This window comes from Eumetopias jubatus, unplaced genomic scaffold, assembly GCF_037043125.1.
Source record: "Eumetopias jubatus isolate StellerSeaLion01/CBP00866 unplaced genomic scaffold, mEumJub1_p1.0 scaffold_4, whole genome shotgun sequence".
NCBI classification, from domain to species: Eukaryota; Metazoa; Chordata; class Mammalia; order Carnivora; family Otariidae; genus Eumetopias; species Eumetopias jubatus.
Genome location: NW_028274810.1, coordinates 78,799,951 through 78,818,805, shown reverse-complemented (window position 1 = coordinate 78,818,805; position 18,855 = coordinate 78,799,951). Strand labels below are relative to the sequence as shown.

General features: G+C 56.4%; 1 protein-coding gene across 1 annotated transcript in view; it reads right to left on the bottom strand.

The window, feature by feature from the left end:
- The window catches only part of GRIK3 (glutamate ionotropic receptor kainate type subunit 3), a 213,568-nt gene that overhangs the window by 28,037 nt on the left and 166,676 nt on the right, over positions 1-18,855 (bottom strand). The window contains exons 9-10 of the mRNA XM_028113913.1: positions 17,539-17,652; positions 9,505-9,708 (exon numbers count right to left, since the gene is read on the bottom strand). Coding sequence (XP_027969714.1) covers positions 9,505-9,708; positions 17,539-17,652 — 318 coding nt within the window. The remainder of the gene's footprint in view (positions 1-9,504; positions 9,709-17,538; positions 17,653-18,855) is intronic.

Here is an 18,855-nt window from a genome sequence, read left to right as displayed (position 1 = left end):
CTATATGGTAACCGCTAGCCACATGTGGCCAAGAGCTTAAAATGTGGCTTATGTAACTGAGGAACTGAGTTCATACTTTAAATTTCGCATGAAAGAATTTTAAAAATCATTTTTATTTAAGTTTAAATTTAAATAACCCCACAGGCCTGGTGGCTACCGAGCTGGAAAGTGCAGACCCAGCCCTGCCCGCCTCTCCAGCCTTTCCTTACCTCATGTCCCCTTGTTTGCTGTCTACTAGCTTCTTTCAGACCCCCCAACCCTGGCTCTCTCTCACCTCAGGACCTTTGCACATGTGAGTTCCTCTACCTGGGACTTCTTCCTCCACAAATGCTTTGTGTAGCTAATGCCTACTTCTCTTTCAGATCTCAGCTCAATTACGTCCACAAAATCCTCAGGTGCTGTCAGGTCTCCCTGGTGATTCCTCTCACAGCACAAGTATTTTTGCTCTTAGCACTGACCAGAGAGGCTTCGTGATTTCTCCCCCACTGGGCCGTAAGTTCATGGGAGCAGGGTCTGAGCCTGTGTCTTTCCACCATGGTGGGCCCCAGGCCTGGCACAGTGCCTGGCTCACAGTCCGCCGTCAGTAGACTCTGGGACTGGATGAATGGGGCTGTGTAGGAGAGACACTCAGCAAGCATGTCCACAGAGCCAGCTGGCTGAGCCCGTGGCAGTTTACAAGGGGGCAAAGCAAGTCATGCAAGGTGTCTGCTGATGACTCCCAGACTCCACCCTTAAGAAAACATGGTGCTCCCTGAAGCCCATGGACATTAACTTGACACCCAACAGCCTCAACAACCCACACATGAGAACAGAAAGGACTCCTGAGTATCAGCGGATGGGTCACCTCTTAACACCTGTGATTCACATGCTGGTTTCCTGACCGGTGGCTACCACTGCCTGCCAGTGAGGAAGGATGCCCACGCCCCTCCCTGGCCTGGGAGAGCCGCTGAGCCTCTCTCCTTCAGGAAGGAAGCGCGGGTCTTCCCCGCTTCAGGGCCCCAGGGGCCCCAGGATGGACACACCACAGCTCCATCTCCGATCACTTGTTCACTTGTTCCTTTCCTTACCTCTCGGGGCTCCGAAGGTGGCATCAGCCCAGCAAGTTGCTGGGGGCAGTGAGCCCCCTCTCCCTCCACATGCTGGGAGGTCCTAGTGATCTGCTCCCATAGCGCCCCCCCAACCCCCGCCGCACTGCTCCTCAGTGTCCTTATCACAACTAAATTCTTATTTATAAGTCACTGCTTAATACCTCGCTCCTCTGCTGGTGTATAAGCTCCAGGAGGGCAGGGACTGAACTGGATCGCACACTGATGTGTCCCACGGGTGAGCACAAAGCCTGGCCCAAAGAAGGGGCTCAGTAAAGTTCTTTTGCAAGATTGAGCAACAAAGTACCCCCCAAGGGTCCTGACCAGCCCTTACCACAGCCTAAGGGGGCTGAGCTCTGGCCTCTGTTTCCCTGCTCAGCAACCCCATTCTCCCTGAAGTCACGTGACCCATGCCAGTCTGCCCAGGTGCTGTCGCCCCACCCCTGCCTCTCACCAGCCTTCCTCCAGAGTTAGGTCTCCGCTCCCTGTACCCTGGCCTTTGATGGGCCCCTTACTTCTGGCCTGTTCGCTGGGAGCCCTCGCCTGTGCTCATGGCCCTCCTCAGGTAGGTCCTAGTGACATCTTCAGCTCCACAACCTCCCCAGTCATCACCCCGAGCTGCCCGGCCACCCCGGGGAGGGTCCACCCTTTGGGTTCATCTGTCCCCCACCCCCAGCCTGTCGTGCTCCATCAAGGACTCTGCCCCACCCCAGGTGAGCTCCCAGCAGGCCTAGCTTGCAAGTGCCCTGGCCCAGGCTTGGGGAGGGGGCCGGAGTTGGGCGCTGGGGCAGAGCCTTCCCTGGCCTTGGAAACAGGGGTCGGGACCAATGCATACAGGCCAGAGTCCAGGTCTGTTCCCTGGTTGGGAGAAAATGGGACACAGTGGGGTGGTGATGGCATGTCTGAGACCAGATCTTCCTGTCACATCTGCTGGGAGACCATAGTGCATGGGCGCACTGGCCATGTCGGGAGACATCTTCCCAAGTCTGTGTCCTCCTTCACTTACCCACATGCACCAGCTGGGCCGCTGCACACCAGGGAGCCAGAAATGACCCAGACCCCCTCCCTGGGTTCCCCTGCCTGCTGCTGGCCACGGGACAGGGAAGGCATTTCAGGAGCTACTCCCACCTCTCCCAAGTCTTTAGCACCTTCCTCCGGGGTTTCCTGGGATGGACCAGAGGCCACTCCCCACTGGTTGCTGAGCCAAGGGCTCCAGTCCAGGCACTGGTCTGCAAGCCTTTACCTGGACACACTACTCTCACAGGACACGTACCCAGGCTGAAGGGTCACACGGGTTCATCCATCCCTGCACTACTGTCTGCTTCCTCCACTAGAATGTGAGGCCCGCAGGCTCGGGGAAGGGATGCTGCCTGTTTTGTTCCCTGCCCTATCCTCAGTGCTGTCATGGGGCTTACCTTAATACATTTAATGAACAAAAGAATAGCTCGACCAAAGGAACACTGGATGGACCCACCTTCGGAGGTTTAGGAAAGGTCACCCGGTAAGCACCTCCCCAGGCCTGCCACACTGCAGTTCTCACAGGGTATACCAAGTCACAGGTAGTACCTGCGGATGTCCCACCAGACAGCTGCCACACTTCATCAGCACCATGGCCAAGAACAGCCTGGGAAAACCCCTATATATCTCAAGAGATGAGGCCAGGTGCTAGGAAATGCCTGTGTAGACTGAGGGATCATGTACCCATGCTTCACACACGGGCCCCCGAGCTGCCGGACGCCTGACGGTGAGAAATGAAGTCTGTGCCTTTCCCAAGCTTGCGACAAGGGTCTGATTCCTGAGTGCCAGCAAAGGCACAGCGGGGCGGGCGTCCCCTGCTTTGTGGCACACGATCGGGGACGCGCCGCACCGCCATTCCCACCTCTAAAGGAAGCCCCCTTCCCCACGCCCTGGGTGACCACCAGGCAGGGGTCCACCCAGGACCTGGCCCAGCGCTGCAGGCCTCCTGATGAGGGTGAAGACATGGCATCCTCAGCGCCCCACACAGGCAGGTACCCCAGCCGTGCCCCGGATAGCTCTTCCTTGGTTTCTCTTTCTCATTCTTCAGTCTCAGCTCAAGAGTCACTCTGGCCTGGAAGCCCTCATCATTTCTCCTCGTCCTACACTTCCCAAGTCCCTCGTACCCCTCTGGGGTGCCGACTGAAGTTTTAATAGAAGTTAGCTTGGCTGATTCATAGTTTGTTCCCATGGGTGGGGGCGGGGGCGAGGGCCACGGACGGCCACCTTGGCTGCTCCCATCTCTCTAGTCGCTGCCCCCGGGTCTGGCACATCGTGGGGGCCTGGTTCGGACCCCTGCCCTCGAGTACCAGGTCGGGTACTCTGGCTCTGACTGTCCTCATGTAGGCAAAAGCTGACACTCACCTCCTACCTGCCCGGCCCGCTGTGGGCACTGCGGCAGGGTCCCCATTGGTTCCCATGCCTGCTGCGCCAAACCCAGAAATGCATGGAAATCCGGAGCCCATGGACAAACCTGTCCCCCCTCCTCCCCTCATCCGAGACACACTCTCCAAATTTTTTCTAGGGTGTCGGCTCAGGGACTGGTCACACTCAGTGCGGACGGGCTCACTAATGAGGCCTCGTATTGGCTTTCTGCAGCCCCGCTCCGTGTCCCTGCCCCTCACTCGCTCCCTGGCACCACACCCCCACACTAGGTGGTGGCACCGAAGCCTCTGCCTCAGGCTCTGCTGTCCGGGAGCCAGGCTGAGACTGTTCCATAAAGTTCTGTAGAACGAATGGAGTAGGTGACCCTCAGCCGGGGGTCAGTGTGTTCCTCTCACTCCCTCTGACCTTTGGCTCCCTCCGATTCCCCTTCGCCCTAGAAGCCCCATTGTACCCGTGCCTTGACCGCTCTGGCCCCTGGCTGTCTGACCCCTGACCTCCAGCCAGGCTTCTTCCAGGTCTTTCCCAGGGTGGGCTCTGCTGGCTGGGTCCTGGCAGCTAACAGTTCTTTGGTGAATCTCAGTGTGGCCCCGGGTCCTTCCCACAGCCCTGGCCTGCTTCCCTGCTCCTTCTCAGGCAGCTCCTGAGCTTCCCTGGAGCTCCGCGGTCATGGCCCTGGCAACCCGGCTGCCCTACCACGAGTCCACCTTTGCGTGCCCTCGGGAGATCCCCTGCCCTCAACTGCCCTGTCCCACTCAGGTCTCTACCTGCCCCAGGTGAGCTCCCAGCATGCCTTGCTTCAAAGGGCCCTGGCCAGGCTGAAGGAGGTGGTTTGCCAGAGCCTTTCGTGGCCACACAAACAGGGGCTTGGGGTTCTTCCTGCCACGAATGCATGGAGACCAGAACTAAGGTCTGTTTACCGGTTGAATGACAGGGGACATAGTGCGTGATGGCCTTGACACCTGACCCTCCGCTTGCACAGGATGGGAAGCTCAATGTTTAGGAGCTCACAGCCGTGCCTCTGGGGAAGGTGTGTGAGTCCGTGTGTTCACTCACACACCCTCATTCACCAACGCCTGCTCCCTGTGCCCAGCCCACGCCCAGAGCGGTTCCTCAGGCGCTCACTATCTGGAAGAAGGGTTGGGCGGGGGGAATGGGCACCTGGAGCCGTGCCATTCTCTCTGCTCGGCACTCAACACGACGAGGAGGCAGAGGGGATGTCCGGGCCGTGCCAAGTCTCTCACGAGGGAAAGGATGACATACCGCGGCTACCCGTGACCGCTCCTCGTCTCCATCCTGTTCTATCCCCCATTTTGGTCCGGGCCCATCCACGCGCTAGCAAATCCTCCTCACCTGCTCTAAGTGAGGTATGAAAACTGAGAGAAAGGAGAACTAACGGCTGCCTGTGACCTGGGGGGCATTTATGCATTCGCTTGAGGCCAGGCTCCTGCTTCGTCTCTGCCCAACCCACTCCCCCTGATTCCAGGGCTTAGGAGAGGCAGCCAGGACCGGATTCCTGGGTCACAGAGAATAAAATTTGCAGGGAGCCAGGCCAGGAGCACTCAGGAAACCCAAGCCGGGGCTGACCCTGCTGCTCGCGCCAACACGTGGACGCTGTTCACGCCTCTCCTTTGACCTCCCTGTCTGTGACGAGTGACCCTGTGCCCGTGCCTCTCCAGGAGCCTCTCCTCCTTCGGCATCTGTCACTCATGCTCTCCTGGTTCTCCTCCTTCCACTCTGGCCTCGGCAGCTCTGGTGTCTTGTGGAGCCCTCCCTTTCCTCTCTCCCTATGTTTCCTCGTCGTTCGGGACCTCCCCAGGTTCCCATCTCCCCTCTGCCCAGCAGTCCGGCCTCTGACTGCCTCCCGAGGTTCCCCCACGAGGCTGGCCGGATGCCTCTCCAATCCCCACCTCCTGCCCTGCTCTCTCCTCTGACTGCCCAGCCATAGATTCAGCCACCTCCTGGCCCCTCAGTCCCAGCGTGAACTCCGTACCTCCCCCACTTCCCCGATTGGACCACGAGGCTTTTTATTTGGGGATGACACGGTCATCTGTCCAGCTGGAATTTCATACCTGTCCTGGTGCAAAAATCCTCCCTTTGCCCCACCTCCTTCATCCAACCCACCACTGATCTTTTCAATTCTACCTTCTCGTCTCCATCCTGAGCCATCTGCCTCCCTCCTTCCCCACCGCAGCACTCCCTTCTTTCTCTCCACTATGCTCTCCTTCACCCAGGCCCCAGCGATGGCCTCCAGACCGGCTCCCGTTTAGCCCAGAGGCACAGTGATTTTCCTCCACATGATTCTCATGTCCCTCCCTTCCCGCTGTGGTCCCCCCGCAGCTCTCAGGATGAAAACCAAATACCTCCGTTTAGCACCCAAGGCTCTTCAAGAACGTCTCTTGCCCCCTTCTCCAGCAGCAGCCTCTCTTCTTGGATTCAGACTCTCCACACTCTGAAAGCTCAGCCGCCACCCGCCCCCCACCCCCCAGCACGGTCCTGGGCACCAGGTGCCAGGACAGAAGCTCTGGATGGCAGGTGTCAGGAAAGGTCAATGCCCCCAAGTGAAGTTAAGGGCCTTGCAACGTGTCTCCGTTCCCTGTGAGTCTGATCAGTGTGAGTCAGTTTCCTGACGCTCCTATTTGGATTCAGAGGCGCAAGGTTGAGATCCCGGGTCGCTGTGGCCCACCAGGATGACCGTGGCTGAGGGACCAGCTCTGCTCCTGCCACCGCGTTCATCCACATGTGTACTTTAGACAGCAGGGCTGTCCCTGGAGGGAAGGCTAAGGGGCAGCTCCCAGGTGCTGCCCATTTACGGAGAGCCAGGCACTCTGCTAAGCTCTCCGGGCCGTATCTCATTAAATCATCCTACAAACCCTGTGAAGAAGGCTTTTTTTTTTTTTTTTTTATTACTCCCATCTCATAGATGTGAAAAGAGAGGCCAGAGAGATTGAGTATGTGCTAGACCTGGAATGTGAAGTCGTCTCTATTGGATTCCAGAGTCATTAAAACACCTGGGAGTAATTTAAGGCATGGACGTGGGCAGAAGAACTTCGGGAGAGGGGAAATGAGAGAGAGCAGACAGTAAGGCTGGAGAGAGCGACAGTCTGGGAGAGCCAGGCTGACGGATGGAGAAATCACTGCTCTGTCCGATCCGTCTGTTGCTAGCGCCATTGGAAGAGGCAGTGGGGTGAGGGGGGCAAGAGAAGTGTGTCCGCAGGAGGGGGTCGCACCCTGAGCCTGCCCCATCTTCCTCCATAAGCCTGGCTCCCTGGAAGGCCATGTGGCATGGGACAGAGGTGAGCAGAGTGTCCGAGAAGGACTTCTTAAGTCCTGCTGGTCAGAGGCTCCACCCAGAGCCGCCAAATGGGCCTCAGGGGGCAGATTCTTGCAAAGGCAGGCATTCATCACTTTTACGTCTGCGTTCAGATCCCTAATAAGGAAGTAATAATATTGCCAAGCCTTTACCACGCTACCTATGAGCTAGCGAGAAGACTAATTATCCGACGACACTAATAAATGGTTATGATGTTATTAAAAATGGCACCAAGCTAGGATTAATAGGCTCATCAATTGTAGGGAATCGGGTTTAACAAGGTCCTGGCATGTCCCGTCAGGGCCCGTGACTTGATGGATACGGCGCCGCATGGAGGCCGCAGATGAGGCTGCCTCCCCTCTTTTCCCCAGTGGAGGGTCAGCTTGGAGAGGCCTTAGAAGGGCTGGGTTTTTCTGATCTGCCCCCTTGTGAATGCTCTTCAAAGCTCTGGACGCTGGAGGTGCTGTGGCTGCCAGAACTGGCACCAGCCCTGCTCATTTCCACAGGTGGCCCCAGTGCTCCGTGGGACCCCCACCCCCTCCCCAGCCCAGCCTGCCTCTGCAAAGGACAGGCACTGACACCCACTGGGGCCCCGCATTCCAGAGCCCCCACACCAAGCTGCAGTGGGGGAGCTGAGAAATGGAGAGGCCTCTGGGGCCTGCTGACTAATTTCCATAATAATTATAGTTATTACTAATAATGGTGACAACACCACTCCCTTCCCTTTACACTGGATTCCACAATCTAGGAGTGCTTCCCCACCAGCTGTCTCCTCCCAGCCGCTCAACATGCTGGGAAGAACACAGGGCAGGTATTCCGTATTCGTATTCTCGATGTTGGGTTAGAAACTAGGAGCTCAGGGACTTCAGGGGACTTCCTGAAGCCCCCTCCTTGGCCTTGAAGGAGTAACCGTACGATACAAATAAAAATAAGAAGATCAAGCACTGACCTGGTGCAGATGGCCTAATGCACGGTTGTGAACTTAGTGCTCACAGCCTATGGGGCTGGCTCAGTTACTGCCATTCCCATTTTACAGATAGGGAAACACAGACATAGAGAGGCCTAGAGATTTGTCCAGGCCTGCACAGCTAGGTAATGGTGGAGTGGGAATGAAGCCCAGCCCAAGTTCGTGCTGGTGACCACGAGCCTCTCCCACCAGCCCTCCATGGGAGCCTGAGTTCCAGGGGGCCTAGGAAATAAAGGCTCTGCTTGAGCCTTCCCACCGCTCCCTCCCCTCCAAGGCTCCAGGGTCCCTGAAGGGCAGCTCCCCGCCTCGGTGACAATCCCATGGCTGGTACTTTCCATGCCAAGATCTACAGAGCGGGGCCCTACCTCTGCCCTGCCTCCTGGGGTCAAGAGGGCTCTTTGCAGGGGTTGGAGCACGGGGCTTCTGAAAGCAGAGAGCCTCCAAAGACTCCGCCGCTTTGAACCCCAGCTCCAGCACTTACGAGCCGTGGGTCCTCACCTCTCTCTGCCTCAGTTTCCTCATCTGTAAAATGGGTGGTAGGAACAGGCCCTACCTCACGGGGTCGTTGTGAGGATAACTGACAGGAGGGGAACATAAGGGGTCTAGCACAGATCAGGTCCTCGTATTCGTTAGCAGGTCTTTGCTAACAGATGCCTCTGGAAAGCTGAGGGCTCTGGGCTGGAAGGCAGGAAACGTTTGCTACGTGCCACCTGAGCCCCCACAAATGGCTCCTCCTTTCACTCCTGCAACAACTGCAGGAGCTCTGGTGGTTGTCACTTACTCCTATTTTAGAAGTGAAGAAACTGAGACTCAGGCAGGTTGATGAACATACCCGGTCGCACACCTACTAGGTGCTAACGTGGGGCCTGAGCCTCAGCTCCGGCGGACTGCATCTGGGCATCTGACAAGCCTTCATCTTACTGAGGGCCTCGCCATGGGCTGCGCCCCACACCTAGTACTTCCATCCCGGGTCACAGTAATCCTCTGAGGAAGGAAGGAATGATACCCATCCCACAGATGAGGAAATCGCTTAGAGGGGTTCCCCTGAAAGGCCCCTGTCACACAGATGGTGAGCAGGGTACCGGCACTCAAACCCAGGGCCCCTGCCTGCCCCCTGCTGTGGTGACCCCACACCGTGGCTTGTCTTCCCCCCAGGGTCCCACAAACCCCAGGCCCCTCCCACCAGCTGCCCCTTCTTCCTAAAGCCCCACCTGTCTGCCTCCCTTGTCCTCTCCCCACTCAGGCACAGTACGTCCCAGCTGACCCTTGCTTGTCCCCTCACCAAGCCCTCAGCTCCCTGCACCACCGGTCTCCCCACTGGGCCCAAAGTCACTCAAGGCAGGGACAGATCTAACTCTATGCCCTAGAGTCTGGTGCTGGCACCTTGCCCACGTGGCTGGGGCATCCTTTGGTTGCTCCTAAAGGAGCAAGAAGCAGTGAGGAGCTGAGGGAGTCCTCCAGAGTGAGCTCGCCAAAGACACCAGTGGGAAAGGCTCAGTCAGACGGGGTGGGGGCGGGGGGAGTTCATGTGTGCTTGTGTGGAGGGCAGTGTCTGGGAGCTGGGGAGCATGAGCAAGGCAGGACCCAGGGAGCTGGGTCCTTCCCCCCAAGGTCACAACCTTTGTCTCCATCTCCCCTGCCCCCAGGGTCCCCACCTGCTGGGATGCCCCACCCTAACGTGCACTGGACTTGGCCAAACCTCCCAGGGGTTCCCCAGCCCCTGGGGCTCCCTTCCCACTTACATGGTCGATGAGCTCCTTGATCATGCCGTTCCACTGGCCCTTGTCGTCCTGCGCCCCGTACTTGCCGTCCTCCACCAGCCGGATCTCGTAGGAGAAGCCTAGGATGTGGGCCAGCTCCTTGAGCAGATCGATGCAGTAGCCTTCAAAGCGGTCATTCCCAAACAGGGTCCTGTCGGACTTCCGGAACATGACAAAGGGCTCTTCCTGCAGGGAGAGATGGGAGAGGAGCTGACAAAGGCGGCATGGGTCGGGCGAGAGCTTGGGCTGGAACCTCTGCTCGTCTGCAACTTCTAGTGGCCCGAGGCGGGGGCTTGGTAGGTATTTACTAATGAACTGTCCGATGGTCACAGAGCTAGGAAGGGGTGGAACAGGCATCTGGACTCAAAACGATCGGATTTGAATCCCAAGCCCTCTGCTGCACCATCAGTGTAAGCAGTTCTCAAAGTGTGGTCCCCGACCAGCAGCCCCAGCACCACCCAGGAACTTGTGAGAAATGTACGCTCTCCGGCCCCACCCAGACCACTGGGCCAGTAACTCCGGGGTGGAGCCCAGCAATCTGTTTTAAGAAGCCCTCCAAGGGAGGGGTGCCCCGGTGGCTCAGTCGGTTGAGCATCCGACTCTTGATTTTGGCTCAGGTCATGATCTCAGGGTCATGGGATCGGGCCCCCGTTGGGCTCCACACTCAATGGGAAGTCTGCTTGGGATTCTCCCTCTCCTTCTGCCCCTCCCCTCACTCACAATCACACTCACTCTCTCCAAATTAATATATAAATCTTAAAAAAAAAAAAGAAGCCCTCCAGGGGATTCTGATGTCTGCTCATGTGTGAGCACCCCGCTGCACAAGACCCTCCATCCAGCATCCTCCCTGACTTCTCCCCGATACCCTTCTCTCCTTCCGAAGATCTCAGTCCCCAGCACGAGGATATGCTAGGTGAGTGAGGGCTGATTTGAGAGCCTGCACTCGTATGTGGACCCAGGAGGCACTAGGAAGTCAGCAATTGCCAAGTGCCTGTGGAGGGCCTAGCATGCAGCCCAGCAAGGGCGTGCTCGACAGACCCGGATGTCACCCTGCGGCGGGGGGGGGGGGGGGGGGGAGGGACCAATAGTCCCGCTTTACAGATGCAGACAGTGAACGCACAAGGACGCGTGACTGGTTGGTGTGAGCTCACCCTGCTGGCAAGGAGAGCCCCTGAACTCAGGCGGGTGTAGCCCCAGAGTGCAAGTTCTTAACCCCCTCACAGTGCCAGAGGCCCCGAGCTCCAGAGTGCCTCTCCCTGGTGGACAGGGGGTCCTCAGCAGGTAGCTCTCGGTAGCCAGAGCACAGGTCCCTCTGTCCCACCTCAGGCTCCCTCCCTTACAGGCAATGGGGACCCAGCGAGTGGCTGGGAAGAGGGCACACCTCGGCCTGATTTCTCATTTAGAAACAAGCCCCTCGCCGCCCTGCGGAGAACCGGGGGCAGAGGCAGGACAGACAGTGGTCCAGTCTGAGGTCTATGGGGTGAGAACTGTGGGCTCTGCTGTGGTAAAACCCAGGCCCACAGCAGGGGCCCAAAGTGCAGGTCGATGCACAAGTCCATGTTTCCCCGGGGTCCACCCACCCAGCCTCACTGACAAGTCCCTGTCCCCGGGCTGTGGTGGACGAGCCACCCCTGAGCCAACTCAGTGTTTCCTGAGCTCCTACTACGCACCGGACACCGATTCAGGCTCTCTCACAGGCTGCTTGATTCAGGCCTCATAGGCCTGCAGGACAGGTCGCCAGCAGCCTCTTGCTGGGCTCCCACTGTGGCAGGTGGGCTCAATTCTCTGGCCCTGATCCCCCAGTACTGCCACCTTTCAAAATCCCACCCCACCCCAGAACTCATTTATTCTAGATTTTCAACAATCCTTTGGGATGCTTCAGAGCAAGGACAGGGGCGTGTGTGAACCCCCAAGGGGTTCCTCCCTCTCCAGGGATTCTGAGAAATCACCTCTCGGTCTTATTGGGTAGAACAAACACTGGGGCCTCTGGCTGGAGTCCATGCCGAATCTCCCTGCCTCCCATCCCCACCCTGCAACCAAGTAGGCAGCTCACAGGGTTGGTGAGAAGAGCCCAGGTGGGGCCGGGGAAGTTGTGGGGGGCTACCTGGAGGGAAGGGGGCTGTGGTTGGTGCACACACTGCCATCGTGCAAATCCATCTCTGAGAAGGTGCTGCCACGAACCCTGGCATGGGGCCCGGTGAACAGGGCCTGGGGGCAGGAGCCTCAATCCCCCCAACCCCCATCCTTCTGGTCGGATATTCTTGTGCAGTGAACAAAGTATACCACTGTCCCTGTTGGCCCTGATGTGAGCTCAGGGAAAGAACTGGAGAGAAGGTACTAGCTCTCCCAGGGGAATCACCAACCACACACAGATTCCTGGACAAAATCTACCACCTTCTGTAAAATGGGGAGAATCCTAGAACCCACCAGACAGGGTTGCTGTGAGGAGTAAATGAGTCAATCTATATGAAAAGCACTTACAACAGAGCCTGGCAAATGTAAGTCGTCAATATGACTGATTGATTGATTTTTATTAATATCGTTACCTTCTTTCCGTCTGCCGGGTAGCCCGTGACTTCAGTGCCCTTTCCAGCCTAGAGACCATGTCCAAGGTCACCAAAGGTTGAAAACCATAGCTGGTGGCCAAAAACCTTTCAGGAAAGGCCCCTGAGATAGCTCACTTCCTGACCCTCCCTCCACGCCCCTCCCTGGGCCTATTCTCTAAAATTAGCACTTCATTTGTGAAGCCACCACAGCCCCAGAATCTATACATCTCCATATAAATACGCTGCCTTCGGAGCAGCTGTAAAATGCCATTAATTTCGGGAAGTGCTTTGCGGATGGCATACATATTTAACAGCCAAAGCCCAGAGCATTAAAATGGTGCTCGCCTTAGTAATGTGTCTCTAGACCTGCAACATTTCCTAGGGGGTAATTCTGAACTCTGCCAACTACTTATTCATGGACTATTTCACAATTTATTACTGGAAATGTCCAGACAGCCAATTCACAAGCTCTCTCGGCTGCTAATCGATTGCTCAGTGAAGGTGCCCTCAATTTCATAACTTCATGCTCTCCTATTGCTCTGGGAGAACAGCCATAGGAGTGCGGTAATATTTCTCTTCAACAAGCCACAGGAAACAGGGGTCCAGAAAAATAACCTTTTCCGACTTTTCGTGGCCAGCTCTCTCAGTCTGGTTTCTCTCTGATCACTTACACCAACGTGAGAGCTGGGCCTTGTGCTTAGCTTCTCCCGGCGGCTGGACCTGTGGGGTTGGAAAGGGGTCTTGGGGGGAAGGATGCAAGGGTGAGCTGCCCGATATCTGCATTCCCAAGCCCCCTTCGGACACAGGCAGCATCGATACACGTCCACCCAAGTGCACACCTGTATGAACCATATGCCACCGGCACTAAGTACCACATTCTTGGTGTTCTGTCAGCCCAGCCCTGCTTGGCCACAGGGGCGAAAGGCTCTGCACCCAGGACCTTGGCTTCTGCCTGTTAGAACCAGGACAGAGCACTGGGAGTCCTGCCCACCCCAGAGGTGGGGCCTACGGTGGTCCCTGGCCTGGGATGGTCCTCCCAGCCCACACCCTGGCCTTCTTTTGCTTCTCTGCCTCTCCTGTTGCCCCGTGCTAGGGGTCCTGCCTGGTGGTTGAGTCTTACGAGGTCACAACATGCACACGGCACAAATACACCCGTCAGTGTGTCTCCAGACACCCGAGTGTGGCTGGGCCAGTCCCACACCCACACACATAACCGCACGCATGTCAACACTGCTGCTTTCTTCAGCAGCCTGAAGAACTCGGAACCTTCAAAGGCAGGGCCCCCAGGAGTGAGGCAGGTGTGTTTTCTCAGTGTGTGAGCTGAGGTTGGAGTGGATGAATTTTTCATGAGCCTGTGGAAGAGCAGAGCCCGAACAGAAGCTGGGGCCAGGCAGAGAGGGGGCGGGAGAGGGCAGGCTTCCAGGCTCTCGACCTCAGGCATGGAGAAGGCCATCTGCAGCTCTGAGGGGCCAGAGTGAGTGGAGTTAGGGCTCCGTCCATCTGTGTGTCCATGGTAAAGCACCCTTTGCTCCTAACTCCAGGGTTCGGGATAGGGGAGGAGAGGAGGCAGGTTTAGGGCAGCCCAGTGGGAGCTGCGGCCCTCTGTCGTGCCCAGATTCCAGGGAAAAGAAAGAGCAGAAACCCCTCTGATTAGGGGTCCAGCCCTATTCTCTGGGGGCAAAGCAGTTGGATGTTCCTGAGCTGGGCTTTGGTACCTGCCTGTCACTCAAAGTGCCGTTGCCCGGACAACACACTTGCAGGCAGCCTGGGTCCTCAGTGCACTCACAGGACGTGCTGGCCCTGCTTTCACGCTGCCAAGTGCTGGGGCTGGGTTTTCAGCTAGAGCAGCTGGGCTGGGCCACTCTCCACAACTGGTACGGCTATCCCAAAGAGCCCCAGCCTGAGAACAGCACCCCCCCACCCCCAACCGGGCTCTGAGACAGGCGGACCACACTGAGATGTTCAGGAGCATCTGGACCAGCTTGAGGTTTTTGGGAAGGAGGCCCCAGGCCCGTCCTTGCGTGGGAGTGGGCCTCTCTCACTCAGGAGACTCTGAAGACATTTTTAGCTGGACACAGAGAGTTTCTCGGAGACCAGAGCAAAGGCTATGTGTCACACCCCCTGGCCCCATCAGGGATCCTCCAGACGTTTTCCTGGCCATTTCTCTTCCTCCAGGAAAGACTGGCCTTCTCTCATGGACCCACAGGGAGAAGCAGACCCTACCCTTCATGAGCTCTGGGCAGTGGGGATGCAGACAGCAATCATGGGCCGCCCCCAGTCCATGTGGGCATCTGATACTGCAGGATGGGGTTAAGACGGTGGGTGGGACATCTGCTTCAGGTGGGTCAGCAGCCATGTCAGAGGTCAAGGCCAACGGGGGCCAAGGGGAGGGAATTATCATGATGTCAGGCCCAGGAGCTCAGACTTTGGGCAAAGCAGACGATGAGGTCGTGGTTGGGTCTGGAGTCTGACGTATCAATAGGAGACTAGAGCTGTGAGGGACTCAGGAGGTCGAGGTCACAAACCCTAATGCCTTCAGGGACCAGTCAGGAAACAAGGAGGCAAGAGGCTGGGGAGTGTCCACCATGGGGAGTGTTGGGGTTCTGTTGAATGCAAGTTCGAAATCTCTGAGGTAGCCTGTGCTGGGGAGAACCTCTGTGGTTGTGGTCAGGGGTCAGTCTTCAGTGAAGTTCAGGGCTCATGGGTGGGCAGAAACCGAGGCTTTCTCTAGAACACTCTGCATACTGTACTAAACCTGAGCTCACCAGGGCCTGGATTTGTAATCAATAATAGTCATTAGTAACAACAGCAGCTATCATTTGGCACGCACTCTGTGCCATTGAGATTTATCAATCCATCAGACTCTCAACTCTATGAAGTAGATACAATTATTATCACCTCTCTTCTTCAGGTGGGGAAACAGAAGCATGGTGGTTAAGCAATTTTCTGGGGTCACACAGCTAATTAACAGTGAAGCCAGGGCTCAGACCCAAAGGTCTGTGTTCTTAACCATCACAGTCTTGCCCCTGCATCCTGGTCACACTGCATGTCCCCAGCAGCTGCTGAGCTAGTGTTCACCCAGATGAGGGGCAGTGGGACAGATGGAACTTTGTGCAGGCCATGCGCCAAGAGGGGTTTCTCTCCTCCCCTATCCCCAGGGTGGGGGTGGGGGCCTGAGAGCCAGCGGGAAGCTGCGAGTGGGACTTCCATCAAGGGACCGAGTGCATCAGGTCCGGACCTTTGCAAGAAGCTGTGAGTGTTGACCAAGAAGCTTCAAGAAGGGCGTAGGATGTCTGCCGGATCCTGCCTCTGCGGTGTAAGCAAATCCCGAGCACCTTTGCAGAAGGGTTTTATGCCCTTGAAATCAGGCTGCTGCCAATTTAATAAAATGCATACCCGTGGTCTTTAAAGGTGTGTGTATCTGGTATCCTGGCATATTACGTCTAGCTTGCCACTCACTTGAGGGCATTGTTTTGTGGCGGAATCATCTGGGCCCACGTCATTACCCTTCTTCTTAATCTCTCCGAGCGCACTAGTTTTACCTTTCTTAATCTCATCTTGTGCAAAGTGTTTTATTTATATCTCACATTTTATGCAGCTCTGTTTTTAATCTTTTACTACCTTTTTATTATTTTATTTTTACCCTTTTATATTTTAGCTTTGTCACACTTTTATCCTCTTGCTTTCTGACATTTTGGTTTTACATTTTTTACCTTGTCTAGCTGGAGCTGTTAATTATTTATTTTAATTTTTCGTCTTCCTTGATGATTTCCCTTTTCATCTTGTGCTTTATTTTCATTTTTCTCATTATTATTTTCCCTTTAACTTTTTTGTTTCCTTTCAACTCTCTTCTTTTCTATTTGCATCCACATCAATATCCCTTCAGTTGCTCATCAGTCTTTAATTCCTTTGCTCTTTTTTGTTTATTTCTTTTTAATCTTTTTTAGATCTTTTTTCTTTTTACAATTTTTCCCCTGTTCCCGATGAAATCTTTTGACTTACTCGTCTCAGTAGTCTGATTTCTCTATTTTTTTTAGTTAACAAAAATTTGATCAATAAAGGCAGGTAGGATGTATGGTGTTGGGGGAGGTGCTCGGGGGTGGGGGGGTTCATGCCTAAACCTGGAGGGACAGCTGTCTCCCCAGCCCTCCCATCCTGGCTCCATCGACAGTATGTCCAGAACCACTGTTAGGGCTCCCTTGACATGGATCCTCTCAGTGGTTACAACCCTGGACACTGGGGGTGAGACCCATGGGCTACAGCTGCTGGGGTTTAACTACCATGTCCCTTCCTGCTCTGGGGTGTCCACCACCCACCGCCAAGCATCCGTCTGGTGAGTCACACGAGAAGGAGGGCAAAGGACCATTCTGTGGGCCCCAGTTGAGCTGCCCCCAGTGGGAAGCAGGTGGGGAAACCATACCCCAGTACCGTGGAAAGGCCCATAGCCGGGTGCCCAGCCCTACTCTCTGATTCCATCCCAGGCAGCCTTACTTGGTTGGAACACTCCAAACTGGGCTGAGCCCTCTGCTCTGTACAGGATTTGTTTTATTTGTATTGTATTTATTATATTGTATGAGCTTAATTAGAAGGAGAAGCTGACCGAGTTGTCCTCCAAAGGTCTTTGGTCAGAAGTTATTGGGTGGTGATCAGGCTGCCTCTCCCCCGCATGGCCCAGCTTGGGTCCCCAAGAGCAGTGTTGTGTCTCTGAAAGGGTGGGTCCTGAGACCCTGGAGGCCTTCCAGGGAGGGCTGGTGCATGCGGAGGGGCCACAGCACTGGCCAGTTAAGAGGCCAGTGGTGTGGGTGCGTCTTTCTGCCCATCCTGAGCTCGAAGGTGCAGAGAGCCTGGGAGATGCCAAGAGCCACTCCTTGGCGCTATTCAGTCCTGGGGAATGGAGTGAGGGTGGCAGGTAGAGTGACCACGGAGGAGAGCTCTCGGGATGGGCATTGTGGACCGTGGCATGTGTGGGCTCCCCGCAGAACCTCTGGGCTCTCTGGGTGTGGCCAGAGCACCCATCACAGCTGGGGGTACTAGCGAGAAGCGCCTTTTCCCTGGGAGCTGAGGTGAAGAGGCAGGGCCTGAGTCCTGGGGCAAAGGGCAGGTTAACCTCCTTCCATCTACCCCATCGTGGTTTGTAGTTGGACTCAGGGGTAGGTGGGTGGGTGGGGGGAGATGCAAACACACAGGCCTCTGCAGATGGGCTTCCAAGCAGATCTCAGACAGGCATGAGGGCCAGCCCACTCTGTCTTTGGGAAGAGGCCGCTGACAGCCAGCCCCTGTGGTCTTTGGCCTGTGACCATGGGCAAGTTGCTCTGTTCCAGTGACTGAGGGCTTTCTGAGGGACACTCCATGTTTCCATGCCCACCCCCCATCTTCCAGTCTCGAAATAGCCCTGAGAGGTGCCCAGTCTGGGTCCTTTCAGCCCGTCTCCGGCTCATGCCATCCCTCTTGCGGGGCTGCAGGCTCTTACCAGCACAGTGGTGACGATGAGCGACCTGTTTGTCAGAGAGTCAGTGACATTAGGGCCTCGGCCTTTGGCGACCTCCGTGATGTTGAGCCCCTCCGCAGGACTCCACACGCCAACCTGGACGGACAGACACACAGAGAACAGGGGCTGAGCCCCCCGTCTTTCCATCCTTTCTCCACATCAACAAGACCATCCACTCATTCCCCTTCCTCGGGAGCATCGTCATCACAGCTAACGTGCTGCGAGCTAACCTTTCGGACAACCCTGTTGCCTCTCTTCTTGTGGGAGGAGGGCCCCAAGGTGTCGAGTCTCCAGAATTCTGCCACCTCCCCCTTGCTGGCAACCCCAGCACAACTGGTGGGGAAAACGCAGAGGAGAAGGTGAGCATAAAGACAGTCCAGGGACCTCAGCCCAGCCAGGGGTGGAGCAGGTGCACCAGGAAATCAGGGGTCCTGGGGCAGATGCACTCTGATCCCAGTGGGCACCCCCTCTTCCTGGGGAAGAGCCTGGGCACCCAGCTGCTCACTCACTGGGTCTCCGCTCTGGTGCCACCTCCCAGGGCCATGCACCCTCCACAGTCCGGGGCAGGGCTTGGAGCAAGGGAGACGTTCACTAAGCATTTGCAGAATGGGTCAACAGCGGAGGAGACATGGCACCTGTGGGAAGGCACTCTGGGCAGGAGCTGGCCTTTGTAACTGTTTTGGGGGTGGCAGACCAGAGACGAGGGCCCTCCCTGTGGGCCTGGTTGCCGCTGGGCTCAAAAGCAGCTAGCTTTGTGGTTTTACTTCTAAAGTTGGCAAATAGGGTGGCCAAGGTGGCATCATCTGTGTCCCCACAGTACGCTCGTTGCTATCAGGCCCAAAGCTGGAGGAGGCCAGGAAAGATCCAGTTTACCAATCCTCTAACACCCGGGGCCTCGTGAAGGTCCACCGCTGCCCGGCTCCACCCCCCTCTCGGGTCTTCTCCCTCAAGGAAGGTTTTGGCATGCCCACTCTGTCCTTGGCCTAGCTGGGGGGCACTCAGGAAACTTAATGAATTAAACAGAGAGGCCGAACACAAACATCCCACTCAGAGCGCTGCTCAAAGCTGGTAGCAGGAGCCATGTAATTATGCCTGGGTAGTTCTGCTCTAATCCTCCCAGAGCCCCGGCGGGAGCGGGCGGGATCAGTGTGACCCGGCTTAGCAAACAGAAGCCATGAGACAAGAGGCAGGGTGGCTGTGTTTGGGCTTAGCACCCTCTCCAGGCAGGATTTCTGTCTGTGCAGACCCCCGCAGAGCCCACAGGAGAGACAGGCAGATGGCGTCAGAGGTCCTTCTCTC